At 42.9% G+C, this 26,026-nt stretch overlaps 1 protein-coding gene and 1 long non-coding RNA gene across 2 annotated transcripts; one reads left to right on the forward strand and one right to left on the reverse strand.

The window, feature by feature from the left end:
- Positions 1–839: 839 nt before the first annotated feature.
- malrd1 (MAM and LDL receptor class A domain containing 1) lies at positions 840–25,984 on the forward strand. The gene is made up of 34 exons (XM_088283041.1): positions 840–892; positions 1,480–1,574; positions 1,822–1,953; positions 2,033–2,121; positions 2,339–2,497; positions 3,054–3,144; positions 3,216–3,359; positions 3,750–3,902; positions 4,233–4,338; positions 4,410–4,777; positions 5,016–5,464; positions 5,618–5,705; positions 5,778–5,957; positions 6,071–6,227; positions 10,093–10,249; positions 10,332–10,442; positions 12,682–12,895; positions 13,010–13,257; positions 14,088–14,385; positions 15,037–15,282; positions 15,663–15,820; positions 17,385–17,565; positions 18,497–18,625; positions 18,704–18,865; positions 19,344–19,501; positions 20,024–20,225; positions 20,340–20,618; positions 20,704–20,829; positions 21,706–21,772; positions 22,660–22,754; positions 22,818–22,914; positions 23,001–23,061; positions 23,483–23,563; positions 23,648–25,984. The coding sequence occupies exons 5-34, from the start codon at positions 2,339–2,341 to the stop codon at positions 23,753–23,755; spliced, it is 5,073 nt and encodes a 1,690-aa protein (XP_088139167.1). The 5' UTR covers positions 840–892; positions 1,480–1,574; positions 1,822–1,953; positions 2,033–2,121; the 3' UTR covers positions 23,756–25,984.
- Positions 7,470–7,912, reverse strand: LOC148318407 (uncharacterized). The gene is made up of 3 exons (XR_015839895.1): positions 7,867–7,912; positions 7,655–7,742; positions 7,470–7,570 (listed from the first exon to the last, which is right to left on the reverse strand). It is a non-coding gene; the product is annotated as an uncharacterized LOC148318407 (long non-coding RNA).
- Positions 25,985–26,026: the final 42 nt, after the last annotated feature.

Genomic DNA, 26,026 nt, shown 5'->3' on the forward strand with positions numbered 1-26,026 from the left:
GCAGCTCTAATACCATTTGAATTCATAATTTATTGATTTTTTTTTTTGCTCATTGAATGTTAGGTTTGAATGCAGATATTAAAAATGAAAGAACGACTGGTTATTTGTTTTTATTTTAAAATAGAAATACCAAGACTGAAATAAAGCTTGATTGTCTCGTTTGTTTTCATGCACGAGTCAGGATAACTGTTTAATGTTCAACCGTGATTTAACCACTAGATGGCAGCAAAGTCTCAATCTTTATACGTTTTTGTCAGGGTTGGGAACATTTTCTTTTTTGTATCGATTTATTCATAAATATCAATTTTCCCCCTATCATTCGGGCGTTATGATTTTCCCCTTAAACAAATACCTAAAAAATACATTTTTGAAAAAAAAATAATTGCATGTTGATGCAAATTGGCTACTGGACTTCCATTTTCTTCAGAATATTTTCTCCTGTTTTAAATTTTTTTTTTTTACTTAATATAATTTCTGTATATTTATGGGCTGTTTCGAGAAGAATAAATTGTCTGACAGCCTTCAGATAGAATTGTGCGGGCATCTATTTTATCAAAGTCACCGAGATTTCAGATTTGATAGACAGTTGCGACAGCCAATCAGATCACGAGTTGGTTACAGCGAGCCTTCTCGCTGGTCTTACGCTGAAGGTGGTGAACGCGTCTTGTAATTGGATACTCACTCGTGAGGGGGCGCCGCTATGCGGAATCAACACACCTGAAAATTGTAACTGGCGACCGTTGGAAAATCTAAAATATATTCTTGTTTTTTTAAACCACAATGGCTGAAGGAGGGAAAAGTGTGAATTAATTGAAGATACACTTGCGTGTCCATTTTCAAGACGGACCTTTCAAGAGAAGCTAAGTCGTCCAAAACTCACACTTAGTACTGTGTAAGTGTCTTTCTGTATATTATTTTATTATTTGTTATTATTTTTCCAGCCGTGGTGCCATCAATGATGGTACTATGAGGGGGATTTATTCAAATGGGGATTAAGTAGGACTTCACTGAAGGGACTGGTGTGAAATGCACAGCCTGCCACTAATATATATATATATATATATATAACTGTACCATAGCAACAGCAGGAGTAACCATTTTCATTGGTGTACAAAAAATACATTAAATATTAAGATGCCAAAGTCCTCCATAAGAGAATGTTCCTTTTTATTTTTAAATTAAAAATCTGTACAGCTGGTTCTGAAAAAAATCTTATTCTCCTTTAACTCTAGCAACTTTAACTCACCTTGCACCAATTCAATACTGAGACTCGCATCAACCAAGCACGCATAATGCATAAGTGCCATAAAAGCCATTTATGACTGTTTACGACTTGCTAGAGCACACAGTCACATTGGTAGTCTCTCCAGTAAAAACCATGTCATGTAGTGGGCATTCGGAGGCGTCTGTGATGTGGAGATTTCAGCAAATGCTGTTGGCGGCCTCGACTTTGGCGTTCTTTACTGACACTTGCTTTAGTTTGCAGTTGACCTGTGCTAATGGCGCACATGTACCTGAGGATTGTGTCTGTGACTTCACGGACGATTGTGGTGACGGCAGCGACGAGCGACAATGTGAGTCAATACAACAAACGCTACAACACACACTACTGTAGGCAGGGCATGTCTTTGTATTTTATTGACAGTTGACATGGGACGGATTTTTAATCAAGGTTTGTAGATATGAGTTGGCTTTTCAGGAAAGGAACTATATTTGTCAACTTAAGTCAAAATGGATGCCACACACCCGACGACAAGGAAAGGTCTAAAAGACATGAAACACACCAGCAGTAACAGTAATTTATTCTTTTCTGTTCTGCAGGTTCTAACTACAACAGATGTGACTTTGATGAAGGCTTCTGTGACCTGATCCAACCATCGGAAGCATTTTCTCAATGGAACAGAAAGACTGCAGTTGCGCCCATCCACCTCGACCACACTGGCAAGAAGTCAGGTTTGAGACCTTGTTTTGGACGCCCAAAATAAACAATGTGTTTTGATTCACTCACACATCCATGTATTCAACTTTTCAGCATATTTCCTGTCCCTTTTGCCTCAAAGAGGAAACACTACCACTGCACATCTGATAAGTCCTCAGTTTGGGCCTGCTGACACATGCCAGGTAACGAGTATAATTTTCAGAACCCTGGCTGTGGAAAAAAGTGAGCACCCATTTTGATATTAAAAGCATTTTCAGACTCGGGGGGCAGCACTACAATACCTGTTCAAATGCTGAGTTTTGTGCAAAAAAAAAGAAGAAATCCAAGATCTAATTTAAATACAGTTTCCACCATTAATGTTCTAATTGAAACACCACAAACCACATCTGTCCTTATTAGATGGCCTTCTACTATTACATCTCAGCCCAACATGGAGCTCTTCAGGTTCTGATAGAAAGCGGTCCATTGGATCACAGCACTGTGCTTTGGAAGCAGTCCATTCCAGCGGAAGTCTGGCAGCGGGCCGCTGTCCAATTTTCCAGCAACAGCACTTTTCAGGTGTGTACGAGAATAACATTTATTTATATTATTGGTATTATAAAAAATATCCTTTGCTTACTTTTGTATTATGTTGTCAAGAGGTTATTTTATATTTTCTCTGTTTTTGTCCAAAAGTTATGTAGGACCGTCTTGTAATGCCCTAAATACAAAGCTCTATAATAGATTGGATTTGTTGGTACACATTTAACCATTTTTTTTTTTTTTTAATTAAAGTAAATGGAGAACTAAAAATGTTGAAAAAAAAAACAAAACAATACTTTTCAATCCAAGCTACTTCCAGTTCCTCCTCCCCCACGACGACACACACCATATACCACATGTTATAAAGATTCAAAATCACAGATAAAGCCGCTCCGTGGACTTTGTCACTACGTGCATGATGACACCCTAAACAATCCTCAGGTTATGATGCAAAAAAAAATATATGAACACCCGTTTCAATTAGTCAAATGGAAGCAATTTCATTTAAATGATATCAAATTGAAATGAATATTCCATCAATATATTACATTGAAAAGGAAAAATACTGCATGTGCGTGTGTGTGTCCGCAAGGTGGTCATTCAAGGGACTCTAACGGCGGACAGCGATGCATCAGAGGTGCTGGCCATTGATGACGTTTCCTTTAGTCCCCACTGTGTGCCAGGTACTGCCATTTTTAATATTTTTATTAGTCACACTTAAAACATGTCATTTATTTATTGATTGTTTTTCAAGTTTTGGTTCCTAGTGTGCCCCCACCTACCAGTGCTTGCCCCCCATCTTGGTTCGCTTGTGGAGGCGGTGGGCCGTGCATAGAGGGGGTCAAAGTGTGCGACTTCACGCGTCAGTGCCCCCAGGGCGATGATGAAAGCGACTGCCGTAAGCGCTTTGGTTGTAATGTGCATACATTATTATACTGTCAAAGAGGTATTCAAAGATTTGTTTGAGTGCTTAAACATTCAACTTGTATTTTTTCTGCAGAATCCAAATTTTTGATAAAATTGCATTGAAAAAAAAGTTATCTTAAAATTTTATTAAAAAAAAACCACTTCAAGGAAATAATATGAGTTGATTTGTCAGATTAAGGAATTAATTTAAAATTAAATTATAGATGATTTGAACCATAATATACATTTTTTAAAATTAAAGACATTATACATATTACAATACTCATTTTTGATAAATATTGTCTGAGCCATAAATTGTTAATATGGTCATCTTTACTTTGTGTAATAAATATCCTGTAAAATGTCGTTTGTCTTTGTCCAGCTTCGGAGTGCGACTTTGAGGGCGGCTCCTGCGGCTGGAATGAACTCACTCTTGGTGACGGTTTTGACTGGGTAAGGGGCTCGTCCGCGGATGTACCACCGGAGTATTATGGCCGTCCGCCTCCTCTGGACCACTCCAGTAACAGCACCGAGGGTACGAGCATATCCCTGAATACTAAATGGTCCGCCATCTGTTCCTTTACTTTTTTCCAATATGGAAACTGAGTGAAAGTGTGTGTTTTGTTCCCATGAGCTTGCCGAGTGTCAAAATTGCAGACATGACACATTTCCTGAGGGGAACATCTGCTTGCATGTAATGAAATATGATGTGTACCGGTATATTGTACAGTTGGGTTGAGATTCCATGGAACACAGATGTTAAGTTCTCAATAACAGTGAAAGGTCAAGCAACAGAGCCTTGAGGAACACCACATAATTAATATTCAGGGGTCGCTTGGGAAGTTGAATTGTCGCTCCTTTACAGGTCACTTTATATTCATACTGAAGAACAGCAGCAGTCTTTATCCGAGGGCGGTTCTCAGAGGTCCGTGGTTCCAGCAGTCGGCCTCCGGGTGCACCATGACCTTCTGGTGAGGCAAACCAGTAGCTTCCTTCTCTTTTGCCAAATTGCCAGATTTCATCCCCCTTCTCCTCCGTCCAGGCATTACAACACGGGCATATCGGTGGGGGCCGCCGACATGTACCTTCGCATCCGAGGAATCCAAAACAACACCATCTTATGGAGGACTTTCTACGACCAGGGAAGTCGCTGGAACCGGGTTAGCGTGCAGCTGGGCCGCATCACTCGGCCCTTCCAGATTGCCCTGGCTAAAATCAGCCTGGGTGTATTTGACGGCATTTCCGCACTGGACGATGTGTCCTTCCACAACTGCTCCATGCCGCCCGCAACCACCGAGTGCCCGCCGCTCACACACTTTCACTGTACGCGCACCAGGGCGTGCGTGGACCGGCTGCAACTCTGTGACCTGGTGGACGACTGTGGGGATGGCTCTGATGAAGAGGGCTGTTGTGAGTGGTATTGCCCTTCATTGGTAGATATCGTGAGAAGACCGACTAGTTTGAAAAGGAACAGCAAATCAGCTATTTTGGCCATTTCCACAGATCCTTCTAAAATTAACTATCCCTATAGATTTTTATCCCTGCTATTTTCTACTCTTCATCCAATTTCTATTCAAATTGTAATTTTTATAAACCAAATACAGTTCATTTGGTAATAATGGATCTTGGGTCTTGTACTTTGACGCAGCTCCCGAGCTGCAATGCAATTTCGAGCAGGGCCTGTGCAGCTGGAAACAGGAACAAAATGGCGCCAGTGACGTTTTCGACTGGACCCGCACCCGAGGGCCCACCCCGTCCTTCAACACGGGGCCTTGGAAGGACCACACCTTGGGCACCAGCTACGGCCATTATCTCTACATCGAGTCGTCCGTCCCGCAAGTGTTCAAGGACACGGCGGTGTTGCTGAGCCCAGCCTTCCAGCCCACTCACCGGCGCGGCGAGGACCCCTTCAACTCGCCCCACCCGTGCGTGTTCCGCTTCCACTACCACATGTTTGGCTCGCATGTGTTCTGCCTCGCAATCTATCTCAGGACCACGACGGCAGGCCGCGGCCAGTTGTTGTGGGTAGGATATGGAGACCAGGGGAACATTTGGCACAGGAAGACTCTTTACCTCACCAGTGCTCGACCGTTCCAGGTAATGTGAATTTTGCTGTTCTGCTCCTTGATAGAAAACAGACTTAGAAAACTTATTTAAGAAGTTTTAATATAAAACACCAGTTTGGGTATGCTTTTGCTTTTACACTTTTTATTCCACATGATGAAAAATGTTTTATGTCCCTGTGGCTAGATTGTAATTGAAGGTACAGTCGGAGATGATTTCAACGGAGACATCGCCATTGATGATCTCTCCTTCCTTGGCTGCGTCCCGCATGAAGGTAGTACACTTCTGAAAGTCAGCATATATGTTCCGTTTGAGCATTAAAGACGTGTGTCATTGGCCGACAAAGGTGAGCTCCCTAAGGCGAACGCCACAGACCCCACCGTGACCACGCCGGCCCCCTCGGTTCAGCCCCACCGTTGCCCGCAAGGGGAGTTTGCGTGCGGTTCCGTTGGCGAGTGTGTCACCCGCGATAAAGTGTGCGACTTCAAGCGGGACTGCTTGGATGGCTCAGATGAAAGCGACTGTGGTAAGAATGAGCTTTTTCAAAATAGAAACAATGTTTTTAATCTGTTCATTCACTTGTCCATACGCTAATCCTAACTATAATTCCTTTGATTTTTTTTTTCTTTCTTCATGCAGTGGCTGAACAGTGTGATTTTGAAGGTGGTAAAACATGCGGCTGGGAGGCTATCGTCCCGCCCTCGGTCTCGATGCACGCATTCCGCTGGTCACCTGACCAAGGGGAGAGCATTCATGCCGGAGAGCAGTATCATCGTCCTGTCACCGACCACACACTGTGAGTAACAAACTTTTTATGTTTAATGTGTAATAATTGTCTCATATAATGCCTTTTTTTTTACCATTTAAAACAATTTCCAGGTTTCAAAGTATGGCACAAGGCCCCCTGTGCGTCGTATGTACTAGAATCACTGAATTACATTCAAACTTTGGCAAGTTTTAGTGGTTTGCTTAAATGTTTATTTTTTTAAAACCAGTACAGTTCCATTTTTTTCAACAATTAGGTGCAATATATCTGCACTTAATCATTTACAAAATGACCTTTTAAACATTTATTCAGCAAAATATAACAACCAACTGTTGCACAATTACATGTAGTCTGTTAATTAGTAATACAATTTCAGCATGGTTGCGTGTGGTGGTTGGGGGTTTGGAGAGTGTCGAATCGGTTTCCTGGGTGCTCTGGAGGAGTTTTCTACCACTGCCAGGGTGTAGTTGACTTCCCTCAGCAAGGGCTCCTGAAGCCGTGGAGGAGTTTGATCAGATACAGCTTTTGCTGAGGCGTGGGAACGTCACTCATGAGGTTTGGTCTCAGACCGGTAACCAAGGCAACAAGTGGAGACGAGGTGAAGTGTTCTTGGGGCTGTCAAATGACTTTCAGGTTTGGAAATGCTTTTACTCTCACATGGTGTTAATAATAGATTCGTGAAAATCTCAAACTTCCACTTTGATGGAGTTATTGCGTCTATACATTTCTGTTGTCTTTCATCCCCAGAATTTCACTATGCCTATCTGTCTTGTTAAGTTTATTAGCAATGGACCAAAATCTGTAGGAGTAGCTAATCTTTGAAGGCAATTGAAATACATCCACAATTAGCCTGAAATGCTCGCTTCAAACCAAAATGACAGACTTCCTCTGTCTTTTCAGGCATGGGTTCTTGAGAGTTTTTTTTTGTGGTTCTACTCATGATAGACATGCTGACAAATTGCAAAATGACTGTTGCTGTCACTTTGAAAAAGCATAAAGGACCAATAATGACATGAGGGCTCCCGTATGTCATATGTGCTTGAATCATGAAAGTACATTCAAACTGTGGCAAGTTTTCGTGCTTTGTTTAAATGTTTATTTTTTTAAAGCCAGTACAGTTCAATTTTTTCAACAATTAGGTGCAATATATCTGCACTTAATCATTTACAAAATGACCTTTTAAACATTTATTCAGCAAAATATATCAACCAACCGTTGCACAATTACATCTAGTCTGTTAATTAGTAATACAATTTCAGCATGGTTGCGTGTGGTGGTTGGGGGTATGGAGAGTGTCGAATCGGTTTCCTGGGTGCTCTGGAGGAGTTTTCTACCACTGCCAGGGTGTAGTTGACTTCCCTCAGCAAGGGCTCCTGAAGCCGTGGAGGAGTTTGATCAGATACATATACATGACGACATAAAGCTCCAGATCGTAATATTTGCTTCACATTACTTACCAAGGAGCAGAAGTACGCAAACTAAAGTTTTGATCATCATGATGATGCCTTTCCGTCCTCTGATGCGACGAAACAAACGTGGTACTTTCTGTAAAAATGATGAGAAGAGAACAAAGAAAAACATTCAGTGAAATTCAATTGAAAATATTTCCTCTTTAGTCCAAAGCTATTTGGACTCAGTAAAAATACTTGAGAATAAAGAAAGTGCTCACCGCGTTCAATCAAGTCTCCCGTCAATGCCCTGAGTGGAGCTTGAATGGACCGTGTTGGTGTTGGTCCTCCACCAACGCTTTATATTGCATCCCGGGCGTGTTGAGATCATCATTAAAGAATGTGACCCAAACCTACGCCCAACATTTGGTGAGCCAAAGCGTTAATTACTCAATTGTCACATATTTATGTTCTGAAGACAAGTCTTTGTTCCCCGTTGCTTTGTGCAGGATTAAGAGGGCAATTTTCACGATTAAATTGTAATTGATCAATTAAGTGACGAACATGCTAAATGTAGAAACATGAGAAGTGGCCATCATCTTTATAGAAAAAAAAAAACATGCCATGAGCACTCTGAATGCCTCTAAAAACGTCCACAGATAATAAATTCATGAAAAACAATTGCCTGTTGAAGTGCATGACCTATTCTACTGCTCACACAACCTTTCCCACCAACAACCTTCCATTTGTGCTCGTTAAGGCAAGTTTTTAAGGCGTCTGTGTTTAAACAATCAAATATATATATACCAGCCTATCAGATGACTAAGCGGATAATACTTCTATTTTTTGAGCATGGTGCTTGTAATTTTCTGGGTATGCAAAATAGATGAGTGCATGTTATACTTGAGAAATGACGATACATGTGTATGGGAATGCTCAGGAGAGTCAATCTGAAGTGGTTGCACGAAAAACAGAAAGCGTCCCCAGACTAGGGAGCACAGCATGAATTTTGAAAAAAAAAAAAAATCAGCAAATAGGCCGACATTAATCCACGACACGCGAACATTATAGCCCAGATGCAGAGGGCCGGCTTCGCAAGCCATGAAGGTGCAACCACATCCTTCCTGCATGTGCACCATTGTATAGGAAAGGGGTTGTGTATGTGTGAGTCCACGCCAACACAACGTCTTGCTGCCATAAAGACGTCCCTCAGATGGCTCCCAGACCGGAACGCTTGGATTCAATGAAATACAATGCAACTTTTTTTATACAGCGCATTTCTCAACAGCCGGAGCTGTAACAAAGCATTTTACGTGCAGTATGACATAAAATAGCTATAATTCAACAACAGAGTGAAAGATGGAGGAAAAAAATGCAAATTAATGATAATAACACATTTGAAATCTCATGTTGAGTCAAAGGCCAAAGAATAAAAATGCATCTTCAAATGAGTTTTAAAAGTGGACAGAGGGGGGGGGGGTGCTTGCTTAACATTTAATTGAAAGCCATTCCAGAAGCAACCCCCCCCCCCCACCAAAAAAAAATGAAAAGACCGTGTGGAAAAAAATCTGAGCACCACGTGAAAGTGAATCGAATTGTTTCAGCTTGAAGCAAGTTCTAAAATTAGGCTGACTACAGGTGTTGTTCGCCTTTGTCTTTCCAGTAATTGTTAAATTGCAGGTGTGTTTAGTTTTATTTATACCCGTTCCATCCTCTGTCAAGTCGCTTCTTCGTTGACTGCATTCCAGGAAAACAATAGACCACGTGGAAAAAACAAACGTGAGCACAGCATAAATGTGGACTCCAATTAAGATAATTGCTGTTATGATGGTTTTACATTTTCTCTGGATTATTTTTATTTGTGTTCCAGCCTACTTAATTGTTCCTCAATCAAGTCCCTTCTTCGTTGAAAAAGTCTTTGTCATTGCACATTACATAACAAAATTTTGCTCCGTACGCTTCAGCCCGTTAATGGAGCACAATCGAAGGGGCAAATCGACAATAGAATTTGTAGTTATTAAAACAACAACAGAAAAGTAAAATACTGTACATTGACATGTACGAATAATGCCGTGTGTGCGTCTTGTCGTTCTGTCGTCCACGATGACCTCTTTTGTTTTGCCGGTGTTCAAGACCATGCGGGTTGTTGTCTGCACACCACCGAGTCATGTGATGGTTCTCTTTTCTGAAGTGGGACTCATCATTCTCTGAGATGAGACCCACAACAGTGGCAGCAAAGTCAAATTTGACAAATCTCAATTAATGGGGTCCCGACTCAGAAAGTCGTCTGTTTTCTGAACACATTAGAAGATTTTCGGTCGTGTCTATTTCCTGGCTCTTTTGTGGATACATAAACTGCGAATACTTGGAAACCACTTAAAAAGAAGTGCATTAATTGGGCCATATTGTATTTTGTTCTTTTCTCTATCTCAGTACTTTATGTCTTGCACATTTCTCCGTCGACAAGAAGCTGCGCATCTCACCACTTCAATCACTTCTATTCGCAGGGGCAGCCCTCAGGGTTGGTACATGTGCGCCGACAGCTCCAACGGCGGCTACGGCCACGCCACCGACCTCCAGACGCCCCTTATTGCGTCCACCGGGCCGCATTGCACCCTGGTCTTCTGGTACCACATGGGCGGATTCACCGTGGGCTCCCTGCAAGTGAGTCCAAAGAGCCCAGACAAAAAAAAGTCGTCATTTGCACCTGCCGAGCATTTACAGTTGTCCCTGATCTCTATTGCAGCTTTTGCTGAGGCGTGGGAACGTCACTCATGAGGTTTGGTCTCAGACCGGTAACCAAGGCAACAAGTGGAGACGAGGTGAAGTGTTCTTGGGGCTGTCAAATGACTTTCAGGTTTGGAAATGCTTTTACTCTCACATGGTGTTAATAATAGATTCGTGAAAATCTCAAACTTCCACTTTGATGGAGTTATTGCGTCTATACATTTCTGTTGTCTTTCATCCCCAGAATTTCACTATGCCTATCTGTCTTGTTAAGTTTATTAGCAATGGACCAAAATCTGTAGGAGTAGCTAATCTTTGAAGGCAATTGAAATACATCCACAATTAGCCTGAAATGCTCGCTTCAAACCAAAATGACAGACTTCCTCTGTCTTTTCAGGCATGGGTTCTTGAGAGTTTTTTTTTGTGGTTCTACTCATGATAGACATGCTGACAAATTGCAAAATGACTGTTGCTGTCACTTTGAAAAAGCATAAAGGACCAATAATGACATGAGGGCTCCCGTATGTCATATGTGCTTGAATCATGAAAGTACATTCAAACTGTGGCAAGTTTTCGTGCTTTGTTTAAATGTTTATTTTTTTAAAGCCAGTACAGTTCAATTTTTTCAACAATTAGGTGCAATATATCTGCACTTAATCATTTACAAAATGACCTTTTAAACATTTATTCAGCAAAATATATCAACCAACCGTTGCACAATTACATGTAGTCTGTCAATTAGTAATACAATTTCAGCATGGTTGCGTGTGGTGGTTGGGGGTATGGAGAGTGTCGAATCGGTTTCCTGGGTGCTCTGGAGGAGTTTTCTACCACTGCCAGGGTGTAGTTGACTTCCCTCAGCAAGGGCTCCTGAAGCCGTGGAGGAGTTTGATCAGATACATATACATGACGACATAAAGCTCCAGATCGTAATATTTGCTTCACATTACTTACCAAGGAGCAGAAGTACGCAAACTAAAGTTTTGATCATCATGATGATGCCTTTCCGTCCTCTGATGCGACGAAACAAACGTGATACTTTCTGTAAAAATGATGAGAAGAGAACAAAGAAAAACATTCAGTGAAATTCAATTGAAAATATTTCCTCTTTAGTCCAAAGCTATTTGGACTCAGTAAAAATACTTGAGAATAAAGAAAGTGCTCACCGCGTTCAATCAAGTCTCCCGTCAATGCCCTGAGTGGAGCTTGAATGGACCGTGTTGGTGTTGGTCCTCCACCAACGCTTTATATTGCATCCCGGGCGTGTTGAGATCATCATTAAAGAATGTGACCCAAACCTACGCCCAACATTTGGTGAGCCAAAGCGTTAATTACTCAATTGTCACATATTTATGTTCTGAAGACAAGTCTTTGTTCCCCGTTGCTTTGTGCAGGATTAAGAGGGCAATTTTCACGATTAAATTGTAATTGATCAATTAAGTGACGAACATGCTAAATGTAGAAACATGAGAAGTGGCCATCATCTTTATAGAAAAAAAAACATTCAATGAGCACTCAGAAGGCCTCTAAAATCTTCCAATTGCCTGTTGAAGTGCATGACTGATTCTACTGCTCACACAATTCTTCCCGCCAATAAACTTCCATTTGTGCTCGTTAAGCCGAGTTTTTAAGGCGTCTGTGTTTGAAAAATCAAATATATCAATACCAGCCTATCAAATGACTATGCGGATATTTTTTGAGCATGGCGCTTGTAACTCATGACTACAAAGGAAAATCAGCTTTGAAGGGCAATAATCTGGCTATGCAAAATAGATGATTGCATGTTATACTTGTGTATGGTCCGGAGAGTCAGTCTGAAGTGGTTGCACGAATAACAGATGCATAAGTGGAGTAAGGTGTGAACATAATCAAAGTTAACATTGGTATGTGAAAGTGGCTTTGGCGGCTGAATTTTTTAGCTGATAGACTTGATCAATGCCAAATCTTATCAAGTACAAGTCAGCCCTAAATTGGCTTTAGTCGTGATTGTGGCACTAATGAGTCCCCCGTCGGCGTCTGCTAGCCGAGGTCGGTCCAGGATCAACAGACTTTGCATGTGTCAGCCAAAGGTTTGAGTTGTCTCTTGGAGCTTCATCGTCGACAGTCATTAACCTTTGTGTCGGCCGTCGTGTCCGCGCGGATTCTACCGGTCGCCAAGTTGATGAGTCGTCCACATTTTTTTTTTTGTGTGTGGACTTGGAGAGAGTCCTAGTGACCTTTTCAAATGACCCTTATAAACTGTGAGCTTGTTGTTCCCAAGGGGTGTTATCCGACGTTTCAGTCTGTCTGCTTATTTCTATTCTGCCAGGTGGCGGTTCTCATGAAAACTACAAAAGGTTAAGAAACCCTGCTTTGTCGTTGCCCCTCAGGTGGTGTTCCGATCCAAGCGCGGGATCAGCTACATGGGCGACGTGGTGATCGACGACGTCGGCTTCGTGGACTGTGCGCCCCCGCCGCCCTCGCCGGCGGCGTGCAACACCGAGCAGTACGCCTGCGCCAACGGCCGGTGCATCCCCCGGGACAACCTGTGCGACTTCATCGACCACTGCAGAGACGATTCGGACGAGGAACCCTACATTTGCAGTAAGTGGGGATCTAAGGACGGTTTTAGGTCCGCTGCACACCAAGCGGCACAGCTGTGTAGCAGGCCTAAATGTGCCATGGAAAAAAATGTCCTTGATGGTCTCTGTTTTTCAGAGGGGTTTAGTGGTCGCTGTAATTTTGAGTTTGACCTCTGCTCCTGGCGCCAAAGCTCAGAGGACGATTTTGATTGGCAGATCAAAGCCGGCAGCACCCCCACCCTTGGCACGGGCCCGTCCACAGACCACACCCTTAGGGACCCCTCTGGGCACTACCTCTACCTGGAGAGCTCCTTCCCTCAGGCAGCAGGAAACGCCGCCCGCATTTCGGGGCCATTACTGAGCCACAGGAGCTCCCAGTGCAAGGTCAGGCTGATTTATTGTTTTTTTAATTGGATTATTTCACTTTTTTTATTTCTATTGCGCAATGCACAAGGAATTTTGTCAAGTTGTCGGTAGGAAAGTTTTTTTTCCAAGTCGATGTATAAACGGTCCGTCATATTAATTTATTGTTAATTTGGCTTTATTTTTATGTAAGTCAAACATACAAGACCCCCAAAAAATTATGTATAATGAATCTGATATTGTTTATTGTAATACAGATTAAATGTTGTTTAAAAATATATGGGAAAAGGAGGTCACATAATAAATCGAATAAATTGAAATATTTTTTTTTTTTTTCAAAAGCGTGAAAATGAAGAAAATAGATACTGTTTAAAGAAATTGCACACATACGCCTCCAATAGTCAGTATTAGTTGCCTGCTTGTGTCATCGCAGCTGTCAGCCTGTTGGCGGGCGTGATCGACCGCTACCGTTCGTCTGTCTTCTCCCGCTCTCGACCTGTCAGTCAATCCGTCAATCACGGCAGCGCCGAAATTAGCGAGAGGGGGCGGTGAGCGAGTCAGTCTGCCAAGGATGACGGAGGCTGCTGTAATTCTCGCCTCTCCTGAGAGAAACAGTCTTCCTGTGAAATAAGAAGTATATCCATTTTAATTAACCCGTAACAATTATTTTTTTAATGCCCTCTCTTTTGTCGCTAACAGAACATCAATCATAACAAAAATTTGATGAATTATCCCACTTGAAACAACTTGTAACAAGCTACTATTTGCAGGAATACAAAATATTGTCAAGTAATTTTTCCTCGGTTACATCGCCTCAAATAAGACAAAAATTTAACACCACTGTCCCTTAGGTACGCTTCTTCTTCCACATGTCCGGAGATGGCATCGGGACGCTGGCTGTGTTCCAGAATAGCCAAGGGGGTCTTCACCTCCTCCTCAACCTGACGGGCGACCAGGGCAACTACTGGCAGATGAGGGAGGTGCCGCTGAGCCACCCCGAGGACTTCCGTGTCACATTGGAAGGACGGGTGGGCCGAAATCCCAAAGGGGACATCTGCCTGGACGACATCACCTTTTCGCCAGGGTGCCTGCTCGCTTCCTCAGCCGTGATAGATGACGACGCAACTTCTCCTCCCCCTTCTCCTGAAGGTATACTTTGTAGAGGTCATTTCAAAAGCTCCTCTCACCAGTGTGAATAATTCTGTGTTTGAAATGGTATACTAGCCATTTGCTTTCAAGCCAAAGTTATATCTTTAAAAACTGAACTTTAAAAATAGTTCTCATCGCTGTCAAAATATTACAAAGACACACAATACCCACCTGGGGAAACATGGTCATATATTCGTATTAATGTCTTACATCCCCTCCTCTCTGCATTACATCTCAACATCAGGCCAAAGTAGTTTTTCTGTTTGAGCTGCTACTGAGTGAAACCTCAACCCATCACCATCAGAAATCTAAACACATATATCATTTAAATTCCAACAACAAAAGAAGTAAATGGAAATAAATTGATCACCAGAATTGTCAACATTAACAAGACTCGCCTTTGCTGCCCCCTGCTGGCACATTTTGTGTTTGTCTATTTGATGCGGCATTGAGAGACTACTTTTATTAAACGTATTGTTCTGCATTTTATTGTCATTCTTTAACCATCTGTCTAGGTCCTATATTGTTTTAAAAAAAAAATACTTTAGGCGCTAAAAACCATGTGTGCCAATAATTATGGAGTAACATAATTATCTCTCTCTCCCTTTCTTCCCATCCTGAATATTTCAATTTTTATTTGTTTCATTCCAGGCCACTGTCCTTCGGGCTTTCTGCCTTGCACAAACGGCCGCTGCTTCTCCCCCAGCCAGAGCTGCAACTTCCGAGATGACTGCGGCGACGGCTCCGACGAGGAGCACTGCGGGACATCCTGCTCCTTCGAGGACGGCCTGTGTGGTTGGAAGAACTCGCTGGCGGACAATTTCGACTGGTTGCTGGGAAGCGGCTCGGTCCAGAGCATTCGGCCGCCGTCTGACCACACATTGAAGGATGAGAGCGGTTTGTTGTCCGGCCAGCACCTTATTGCCAGCTAGTATTATCATTATTTTTTTTGTTAAGCTGAATATAATATTGTAGCTCTTTTTTTCCACTTCCTGTGTGCTATGATTTCCTTTCTTCCATCTGTCTTTTCTGATCTGCTTCATGTGTGCTTCTATACCTTTACCGTTCCATTTTCTCTCCCTGCCTTCAATGTAGGTCCCCTTTCGCTAATATTAGTTTGATGCAATTCAAATTTCTTGAGTAATTTGCTTTTGAATGAGCACTGGAAAAGATCAAATCCACCATAAAACGGAAGACCTCCTGTGTTATTTGTGGCACGACAACGTGCCACTCATGAAAAACGAGCCTAATAATGGATTCTTCTTCTTCTTCCTCAGGTCACTTCTTGTATCTGGAAGCCACACCGGTGGGACTGAAAGGCGACAAGGCTCACATCAGTAGTTCGCTCTGGAAGGAGTCCAGCGCCATCTGCAGGCTCTCCTTCTGGTACTACATTTCCCACAAGGCCTCAGGAACCATCCGCCTGCTCGTCAAGGTAAGAGTGTATGAAAGCCGAAGCGACTTTCTGTGTGCTTTGCCACTGCATTCCTTTTTCAACTTCTTGTGATATTACTTTTTCTCATCATTTTCTGCTTCCTTCCTTCCTTCCCTTTCTTTTCTCTTATTTTTTGCTGGACTTGCTGTTTGTTTTTTTTGCCTTTACTTCCTTTGTGTTTCCTTCTTTACTTAATCCCTCTTTGTTTTGTTTTTCCTCCCTTCCCTCCTTGCTTTCTTCCCGCCATCATTTCGTTGTTTGTTGTGTGTGGTTCAAATTTGGTAGCAATTTGTCGGAGTTCTCCTTTGAAGAACGCTAAAATGGTTGTCTCAAACCGAAATGGCGTTTTTGTCCTTGTGAAGTCGGATTTAGTCATACCACTCTCGTATTAGAGCTCATTACATGCCTTAAGAATCAAGGCTTGAGAGCCATTGGGAGTTAATGGATGTTTAGTTTTTACACATCAGCTTGTTTTTTTGCATACATGTAGTATGTTGCGTTTTTATCTACCTCAGTTGTGACGAACAGAATAATGTTCATATGGTTTTATTTTTCATCATATGCTGGTACAGCTGAGTAAAATATGGAGACAGCTGTATTGAATAGAGCAGCAGCTTGTGCTTGATCGTGACAATATTTGAGTAGCTATCCTGCAAATGTACAGCCGCTTCCTCTCCGACATTCTTTTGTGGGCTGTGTGTAAAGTATTCTGGTCAAGAGGAATATGTCCTTTAATAATAGAAAAGTCTGGATGCAAGCTGCGTCCTTTTTTTGAGCGACAGATGGGACCGCTTGCCACATCGGTGTGTGAGGAAATGAAAAATGAAAGGCATGATACTGGAATCTGTTTGGTGGCTCTTGTAAAAGTCTCTTAAATTGCTAATCCTTAATGACCCTCGACCTCTGCAAGTCCTCCAATCTGGACTCAATTTAATTCCGAATTACTCCTTCCTTCCATCCTCTTGTTCAACTTCCTGTTTGCTAGTTTTCCCTTTGTTTTGTTTGTTCTCTTTTTTACTTTGTTTGTGATACCCCTATTATCCAGCATTTCACCATGTTTTGTTTGTCAATAATTATTTGCATACTTTTTTATGCCTTATTTTATCTCCTTTGTTCTTTTTTTCAGTTTGGTATGACTGTTTTTTTTTTTCATGAATTAATGCACTGTAATTACGCTACTTTTCTGCGCATCTTCATAACAGTCCTATAAACTCTGACATGACACTGGGAAAGACACTGGACGCATGAAGCATGGCTGGGTGTGATGACGGCTCTCTCAAAGCCCCACTCGGGGTCGCAATGCTCGTTTGAACGTTGCATTAGTCACCATATGGTGCCTGGCTGCTGCCATGGGAAAAGACTCGCGGAGGAATTACATACTTGGCGTGTCTTTTAATATATTCCATATGCAACGTGAGAGAGGCAACAATAACTCACGACACAGTCTGAAAAGTGGCGGGAGGCTTGGTATGACAAATTATGTTAACGAGAACCTGCATTGGAGAAGCTCACTGATGTGTCTTGACCTGTGCGACGTGTCTTGCTGGTGATCTTCTCCACGCAGACGGAGAACAACATGTGGGAGGCGTGGAACAAATCGGGCCATCAGGGGAACGAGTGGAAGCGGGCCGAGGTCCCGCTGAGGAGGCTGAGGAACTTCCAGGTGATATTTCAGGGTGTGCGTTGGCACGACGTGAGCGGGGGCGCCGCCTTGGATGACCTGGAGTTCACAGACTGCGCCCTGAGTGAGTGACGACGGCGAATGACGTGAACGATGAAATTGTGTTTGCAGTGTGGTGTCATTTCACAGTGTGGTTAGTTAATGGGACTCGACAAGGGGGGATAAGCGAAGTCTTTGATGTTGATGTTTGATGCTGCCCGAGGCCGGGTGCTGCGAGGCATGTCCAATCAGAATATATATTGCTAATTTTTCTTTTTTACGCCTTCCTTTCCGTCCTTCTGTTACTTTTCCAACCCATTTTCATTCTTGGTTCCTGTGTGTTATGTCTTTGTTTTTCTTTACTTTTTTCCTTCCTTTCTTGCTTATAACCTTTATTTCCTTCCTCTTTTCCATTCCTTTGCCCCTTCATTCCGCCATAAACCCCTCCCTCCTCAGCGCACACATATGCTGCCTGTTACCATGCTGTCTTCCCCCCCGTCTTAAATGAGGTGCAGCAAGCGGAAAGATGCTCCAAGCTCTCTTGACAGGCTTTTGTCGGCTTTTGTCCACTGCTCGCATCCTTCCGTGCGGAACGCAGGAAGGCTTTGTTTTAATAATGATGAACAGACGTGTGTGCGTGTGTGTGCTATGTATCCATTGCACAAAATGAATTCATTAAGGGGTATTTTGTTCTAAAAAGCAGGTATCATGTTGCATGGTGGATGTACGGGTACTCAGCCATAGTTTCTGTTTTTTTTTTAAATTTTCTTTCTGTATGAAAGTACTCAACAACACTAACATACAAACAACATCTGCAGTTGATGTGAATTACTGTAAAACCCTGGACAAATAGCATTTTATTCAGCTAGTATTTGCTGCGCTGTTTTCTCAAATTAGTGTCCATTCCTCGAATTTACGCCGTGCGGTACCCTCATCCATGATTTAGAAAAAAAAAAAAAAACATTATTTTTAAAATTTTCTATAATACCAAAATCATAACATTCACTTCCTACCAGGTCCTGCTGAGCCACCGAGCTGTCCTGCAATCACCGATTTTGTGTGCGACAGCGGCCACTGTGTCGAGTCTCACTTGGTGTGCGATGGCAAGCCTGATTGCGGTGACCAATCAGACGAGTCGGATTGTGGTGAGCGCTTGCGAAAGTTTCATTCTGCTGTCTTTTAATTCAAACGTGAATCCATTAATATTTTCTATAAACTTTTAGATGCCGTGTTCGCCATGCCGGGAGCCTGTAATTTCGACGTGGAGGACGGCCAATGGGAGGAGAGCTGCCAGCTCGCTCAGGACACTGACGACGACTTTGATTGGAGGATCAATCGCTGCAGCGAAACGCCGGGAACTGGACCGACATCTGACCACAGTCCAGGTTGGTGGGCCCTCTCGAGGGGGTCTAATTTCAGCACTGAACCAACTGTGCTATAAATACCGAATAATATTTCCATTTTCAGCTCTTGCCAATGTGCAAACTAATTAAATACACACAATTCCCTTGAGGACTGCCTTTGTATGTGACCTCTGATTGGCCAGTTGAAATTATTGACTGAATGTGTCGTTGACTGATGATGTCACAGTGCAGCGGATCAATAAAGTTTTCAACATAAGGTCACCCAGAAGCGACTCGGAATCAACCGCACTCACTCACTGATATACTCGCATATAAATGTTTTTGTTTTTTTTATAGCAGTCAGCATTCAAGTCTTAAATGTGATACCGGTATTCTAAAATGAAGCACTTAAGTTTGTTTAAAAAGCCACATCAATTGTTCCGATTCTTCTCCAACTTCTCCCTCACTTCCAACTCAATGCTTATTGTACACCGTGCCTTGTCGCATTTCTCTCACAAAGGTGGCGGCGGAAACGTCCTCTACATCCACTCAGCCGCTCAGCGAGAGGGTGACGTTGCCAGGGTGACCACCATTAGTGCCTTTCCAGCCAGTGTGGGCCTGTGTCACCTGCGGTTCTGGTTCTACATGCACGGCTCAGACAGAATGGGAACGCTGAAGGTGGCTGCAATTTCATTACTAATGCCGTTTTTCTGTCATTTTGGAGCTAAAGACTCCATTTTTAACAATTAACTCATACCCGCAGGGAAGAATGAAAGACGGTGGCAGGAAATAATTGATCAAAGAGAGCATCCTCATTTTCATCCATTCATGTCTTTTTTTGGATGTCTTTGGGACTGATGTCAAATGATAAACCAAGATAAAATCCTGCTATGACTGACACAACAAGAGATGTACAGTGTTCACCTGTCAAATCACTGTTCACCTAATCACCTTCCTTTTGTGGACCCGCTAAATCAGCCGTGGGCCAACTATGGCCCGGGGGCCACATACTTGAAAAAAATTAAATGAATAAAAGTTTTATTTTCTAAATATTGTGTTGTGTCAAAGACAGATATTTTGTTGTAATGCTTATGTTCATTTTCCCCATCAAAATAAAGAAATAATAGCAACCACTTATTTAAAAACCGATGGTTGTAGTTTTGGCTCAAAACATTGCATTAATGATTTCTGCCTTCATAGGTGTTCACAGTCGGACCAAGTGGCACCCCACTGCTGATGTGGGCCCTGGCTGGAAACCAAGCCAAGGCATGGACGTACGCCAGCGTCATCCTGTCCAACCCGGCGCCTTTTCGAGTGAGCTTTCAGGCAGAGGTGGGCGGAGACATGTGGACAGACGTGGCTTTGGACGACGTCACGTACACGGCAGAGTGCATGGGCGCAGGTGACGGCTTTTTCTGTTGACTTTCTGTACCGACCTAGTGCGCTTGTTTCCCCACGTACCGAGCTAGCAAGCTTTCTACCTACCTAACCCGGCCCCCCACCTGTCCATCCGCAGAACCGGTCACGCCACAGCCTCTCACCTGCAGCTCGGACCACTTCCAGTGCGTCTACTCCTTCCAGTGCATCCCCGGGAGCTGGCAGTGCGACGGCGAGTTCGACTGCTTCGATAAGTCAGACGAAGAGCGTTGCCCCACGGCCATACCGGGCACCCTCCCCCCACAGGGCGGCTGCCCCGCAGGCCACTACCAGTGTTCTAACAATGTCTGCCTCCCGGCCATATTGCGTTGCGACGGTGTCCCCGACTGTTTCCACGGCGAGGATGAGAACGGCTGCCGTAAGTGTCACTAATGGAAATGAATCATCTCTTTGATACAAAATAGATTGTGCGCATTGAGCTCCCTTTTTTTTGCTCCCTCCAGCGTTGCTGCAGTGCGAGCTGGGAGAACTGCTGTGTGACACTTTATCCACTTGCGTTCCTCCTGAGAAGCGTTGCAACCACTTTGCGGACTGTCTCCCTTTCCTCGCAGACGAGTCCAGTTGTGACGGTAATGTTCCAAACACCTTTGACACTTGGAGACATTTATCCTTTTATTATTTTATACAGTAAAACCCTGCATATTCACATTTCACATTCGTGGGTACCTTATGCCATTTATGAGTTTAAAATTTAGGATGTGTCCTTAAGTAGCTTAATCCATGCTTTAGTTTTTCTTTGGACATATGAGTGAAGTTGTGCCAAACGGACCCTTACACTTTGGGCGCTTGTTAGTGAGCTTATCTCCTGTTTGCCTGTCAGAATCTGGCAGCTTTCTGCCAAATTCCAGCATTTTCCCCTTTTCCGGTCTCTACCTGCCGCCCTGACATTTGACATGGAAACTTAAAATTCGCTTCCTCTCCAGAGTGCAAACCTCCAATTAACTGTGCGTCACTATGTGCCAATTTGACCTTAAAATAACTACATTTGAATGATTGTGACGACTGCACCCGCATTTCTATTGTTGCCAAGGCGACCCTGTGTCAGCTACAAAATCGGTGGCTTAGCCATGACGCCTCCCGGGTTGTGTTAGTCATAGCATCAATCAGTGCCGTTTTTGGGAGAAGCAAAGGTGTTTTTTTTTTTTTTTTTAAATAAAAAAAAATGACTTTCTTATTGCTACCCAATGCAACATACCTAATTTTCATGGTTATGTTTGCAATATCAGTGAAATTAATCACTGCCTTTTTAATATACATGCTAATGCAATGCCGCGGCAACGGCAAATGCTTACTCGTGGCTCATTATTATTGAGGAGGCGACGGGGAAAAAGTAATTTTAGAGAGACAGGCTTGGCGTATGGTAATAACATAAACACGTGAATTATTAATATTACCAGGTTGTCAATGCCACTTTTTATTATTTATTTTTACTTTATATGATGCAGATTGTCCTCCTATGTACTGCCTGGGTCGAGGTCAGTGCCATGTGGAGGAGCACGGTCCTGTTTGCGTGTAAGATACACACACACACACGCACACACACGCACTTGCACACATTTCTAAACACACTCAACAACTCACCTTATCTCGCATGGCGAGACGCCGGACATAAAAATTCCATCTGTCTCGCTCCGTGAAACATGTTGGAACCTGTAAATTCCACTCGCTTTCTTCCTCTGCCAGGGTGAGCGGATTCTCGCTTGTATATATATCCCAACAGTGTCGCTACGGAATAGTTGATGGATCCTGCTGGTCAATATTTAAACCGACGCATCCGTCTGGTTGGTTGGCTTGAACTTTTCAGTTACAATCCAGGAAGATGATTGAAGGTGATTCTGTAAGGCTGAATTCAGCCTCCATTCCTATATTGTAGTTCCCGGTATAAACTAAATTAGTTGCACGTTCAGTTTGTAATTAGAGCCACTTTAAGAACTGTATAAAAAAAATTCTGCCTTCAATATGCCTTGAATTATTTTGTAAAACTACGATTAAAGTATCTGAAATGTGTTGTTCCACAAAATAAACGTTTAGTCTTTCTCAAGGTTTTTAAGCTGTACACCCCTTTGTAAGCGTGTCCAAGGATGAAGGGCCGCCGCTATGACCACACGCACGAAGGCCCCATCCACACCCCTGCTTTGGATGATAACAACATCCCCGGCAGACGTGTGTTCCGCATTAGAAGCGAAATCAAGCGAGGAAAAGCCAGCTGATACTGAACAGATGTCGATTTGGGCAAGCCTCTTGTTTTGGGAGAAGGACACTCTCTCCACACAAGTTCACAAATCAATATTACAAGTCCACGCCAGTTGTTAGCATGCCGGCTGTTAGCATTCTAAAAGTCAATGCCAGTTGTAGCATTGTCCAGAATGTCTTGGTCGTTACGGTGTTTCCCGGTGCAGGTGTTATCCGGGCTGGACTGGCAATCGATGCCACGTTAGGGCAAAACCGTCACTTGCCACGCCGACGCCGCATGGGCTCCAGGACACGCAGCTAGGTAACATTTCAATATTTTGCACCTCCACATACACGCGGTGCAGTTCGTAACCATCTCTCTTAGATGCGGTATACGCTGGCATTGCCATCGGGATGCTGCTCCTGGTGGCCGGCGTGGCCGTCTGCGTGCTGGCTCTGTGCAGTAAGCGATGCCGCGTGACGTGAGTTGTGTCGCCGATAATGACACGCCGTTTTCTTTTGGTCTGCTGATAATGATGATGAGCTTGTTTTGCTGCCACCGCCGCAGGAAGCGCAGTCCGAGCGACTACGGGATGATTGATCGCCCCGCCTTAGACTGGAAGGCAGAGGTGATGTCTGATCCATCTTTAGACAATTCTTCGGGGGGATCATTAGTGTCCACAGTCATACAAATGGCAAGACTGTAATCCCTGGCTATTCGTTATCCGCCCGCTAATGCTGACGATGAGCTATATCAGTTATACTGTAAACATACCATAAAGAATATGATTCCCAAACTACTTTAATATAATTTGAAATTCGTCTTACAACATTAAGCTTGATGAATGTCTTCTAGATGGTTTGAGTTCCCAAAAAATGCTCCACAAGGGCACAAAAGAAGCTAAAGACACAGGCTAAACTTATTTTTCATGGGCTGTTCCATTTGATTTAATTTGAGACATTTGATTTTGCTTCTCTCCATCAAGTCCTCATCAACACTGAAATACTCCCTCCCTCCCTCACCCCCATTTTGTTCATGCATGATTTCAGTTTCGCCGCCGCGTGACCAGCCGCAGTAACATTGGCGGGAATCTCTCCATCAGCGTGTACCCTTGGAAGAGAGAGATGGAGGTGAGCTCCTTTTTTTTTTGTTTTTAAGATATTTTCCCCTAAGTAGAGGATGTCAAATGTACGCGCCGCGTCTTCTTCACGCAGCAGAGCTCATCCTGGACGGATCCCAGGCTGTCATTTGCCAACCCGCTGTACAATCATCATCATCATCATATGAACCCCGATGAATGTAGGAGCTCCTTGGCAAACTAAAAGATGGGCTGTGCATATGGACGCATGCTGTGGATCAGTATGCACACATACCTTGATTATTTTTTTTCTCTCTCAGGTAAAGTGAACGAATACATACAGCGACAATCCAAATTAGAAACAGTAACATAGATGATTAGAATTGCGCAGATTATTTTTCTTGGTCACTTGTCGCTTGGCAGAATTTCCAGTGCTTCACTGTCACTGTCCCCAAGGCCTATGAAAAAAAAATTGTATATACGCTAAACATTTTAAATGATGACTTCTTGAGGCTCCAGGAGCGGCAACACAGTCAACGTAATTTGCAAGATGGCATAAATGCAGGGTGACGGGTTAGAAACAGGTGGACAACCCAGCCCCCCCCCCCCCCCAAAAAAAAAGACAAACTCAGCTCAGTGCTCATTTGCATCAACCCAGTGAGACGCGAACCGACGTCCTTTGCTCGAAACAATAGCACTTTATGTACCTTTATGCCAAGTTTGCAAGCTCGCGGGCAGAGATTACGAAGCTGTCATTGTTTTTGGTTTGTTTTTGTGCGTCTCTGGTAGCTTCGGCATTCATGCCGCTGAATGGCACGTAGCGCCAGTACAAGCTCTTTGTGGAAGTTGTTTTTGTGTTGTCGGTGGGATCAGCTCACCCCGGTGGGGGAAGGCTTCATCTCCACTGTTCAACCAATTCGAACCAGTTGGGATGTGTTGTCAATATATCACCTTACTCAAGTCAAGTGAAAGAGTTACCGGTACTTTGCAAGTTATCGTGACAGCAACTTGCTTTATTTAGTTCGACATGGGACTTTTTTTTTTTTTGCACTTCATTTGGAAAATCTGTTTTATTGTTAATTTTCACCATTATTGGGAAAATAATGTCATACCATAATCCAGATGATAACAATGGAAAAAATATAACTTTTTTTAAGGGCTTACTTTTGATTTTATTTTGGTTTTTAATTTATCTTAGGTCTTATACATAATTATTCCAATGAATTCTTGTTTTTAATTTTACATGTTTATTTCTTTATTTAGCATGTTTACTTTTTTATTTGGAACATTCACAAATACATCATATAGGTGTATGCTTTTGTATCTGGGTGTTATCATTTTTTATTTTTATTTTTATTTTTATCCATCTCAGGAAGAGGCCTTTTTGCCGCTTGCTGTTGACTGAAAATGACATCGCAAGTGCCTCAGCTCTCAGTTAATAACCAATCACGGCCCATCTGTTTTCTGCGTTTGGATATGTGACGCTAGCAAGCTGAGCAGGCACTCTGATGTCATTTTTAGTCGACAGCAAGTAGTAAAATGGCCACCCCTTGAAATGGATATGGGTGGAGTTTGCGGCTTAATTCATATACCAAAAACGCAATAATAATAACGCAATAATAATCATAATATTCTGTTTGGACTACTGGGACCCCTAAGAACATATTGATTTTTTTTTTTGATTTTCTTTTTAAGCTTGACTCCCCCTTTAAAGTTCGCATTAAAATCGCACGAAAGCGGGGCCAATAATACAAACGCTGCTATAAAAATGTAACTGACAAATTCAGTTGAGTGAACATCCCTGCTGGCCTGAATTTAAACACACCGAGTGGATGTCCTTGTATAAGTGTTCGCTTGCAGCTAAATGAGCTCAAGTGCACTTTGAGCTCTGATTGCCTCAAAAGAAGATGAATTGACCGTGATTGGACGAGATAGGAATGCTGAGACGAAACCGATTGCAAGAAAGAGAAAAGAAGCTTTCACTTGAGTGATGAGCTGCCCCTGTGAAATAATGCATCACACGCTTTGCCATTGCTGTTCTCAGCGCAGATACGTTTTCGCCACGAGTGGGGCCTTGATAAAATCGAGCAGCAAGATTTTACGCAAGAAAGTGGATGATGAAAATCCCCCGAAGACTTGCGAAGGTCACGCTGTAAATGCTGGATAAAACTTAACTCACTTCAATCATGATGATGAACAAACTCAAGTGTCACATTGCGAAGTGAAGACTTCACAGGTTTTTATCTCCGAAGACTTTTTGACTACGCGAATGAATATTTTGCTTGAGGATATTCATTCAATGCAGCACCAAAAGTGACAAACTGTCCCACAGAAAATGATATTTTTTTTATCCCATGTTTAGATTAACATATATTTTCTGGCTCTTTTGTGGGAAGGTGACATTTTTCACACTCAAGCATACGAGTGACGATATTTTAAGGCCCTCTCAAGTGTTAATGTTTGATGGCAGCAGCCGAGTGATTTATACAAGCACTCCTTCATTTTGTCAGCTTTT

The sequence above is a fragment of the Idiotropiscis lumnitzeri genome, chromosome 19 (assembly GCF_059441095.1).
Source record: "Idiotropiscis lumnitzeri isolate Australia: NSW breed Sydney's pygmy pipehorse chromosome 19, RoL_Ilum_1.0, whole genome shotgun sequence".
Taxonomy (NCBI): Eukaryota; Metazoa; Chordata; class Actinopteri; order Syngnathiformes; family Syngnathidae; genus Idiotropiscis; species Idiotropiscis lumnitzeri.

What these genes read in the sequence shown, in the direction of transcription:
- malrd1 (XM_088283041.1), top strand. Translation starts at nt 2,339, where the DNA reads ATGGCCTTCTACTATTACATCTCAGCCCAACATGGAGCTCTTCAGGTT. An exon ending in CTCCAGTAACAGCACCGAGG is followed by an intron (nt 3,903 to 4,232) that starts GTACGAGCATAT and finishes GCTCCTTTACAG; the next exon opens with GTCACTTTATATTCATACTG. An exon ending in AGTAAGCGATGCCGCGTGAC is followed by an intron (nt 22,915 to 23,000) that starts GTGAGTTGTGTC and finishes CCACCGCCGCAG; the next exon opens with GAAGCGCAGTCCGAGCGACT.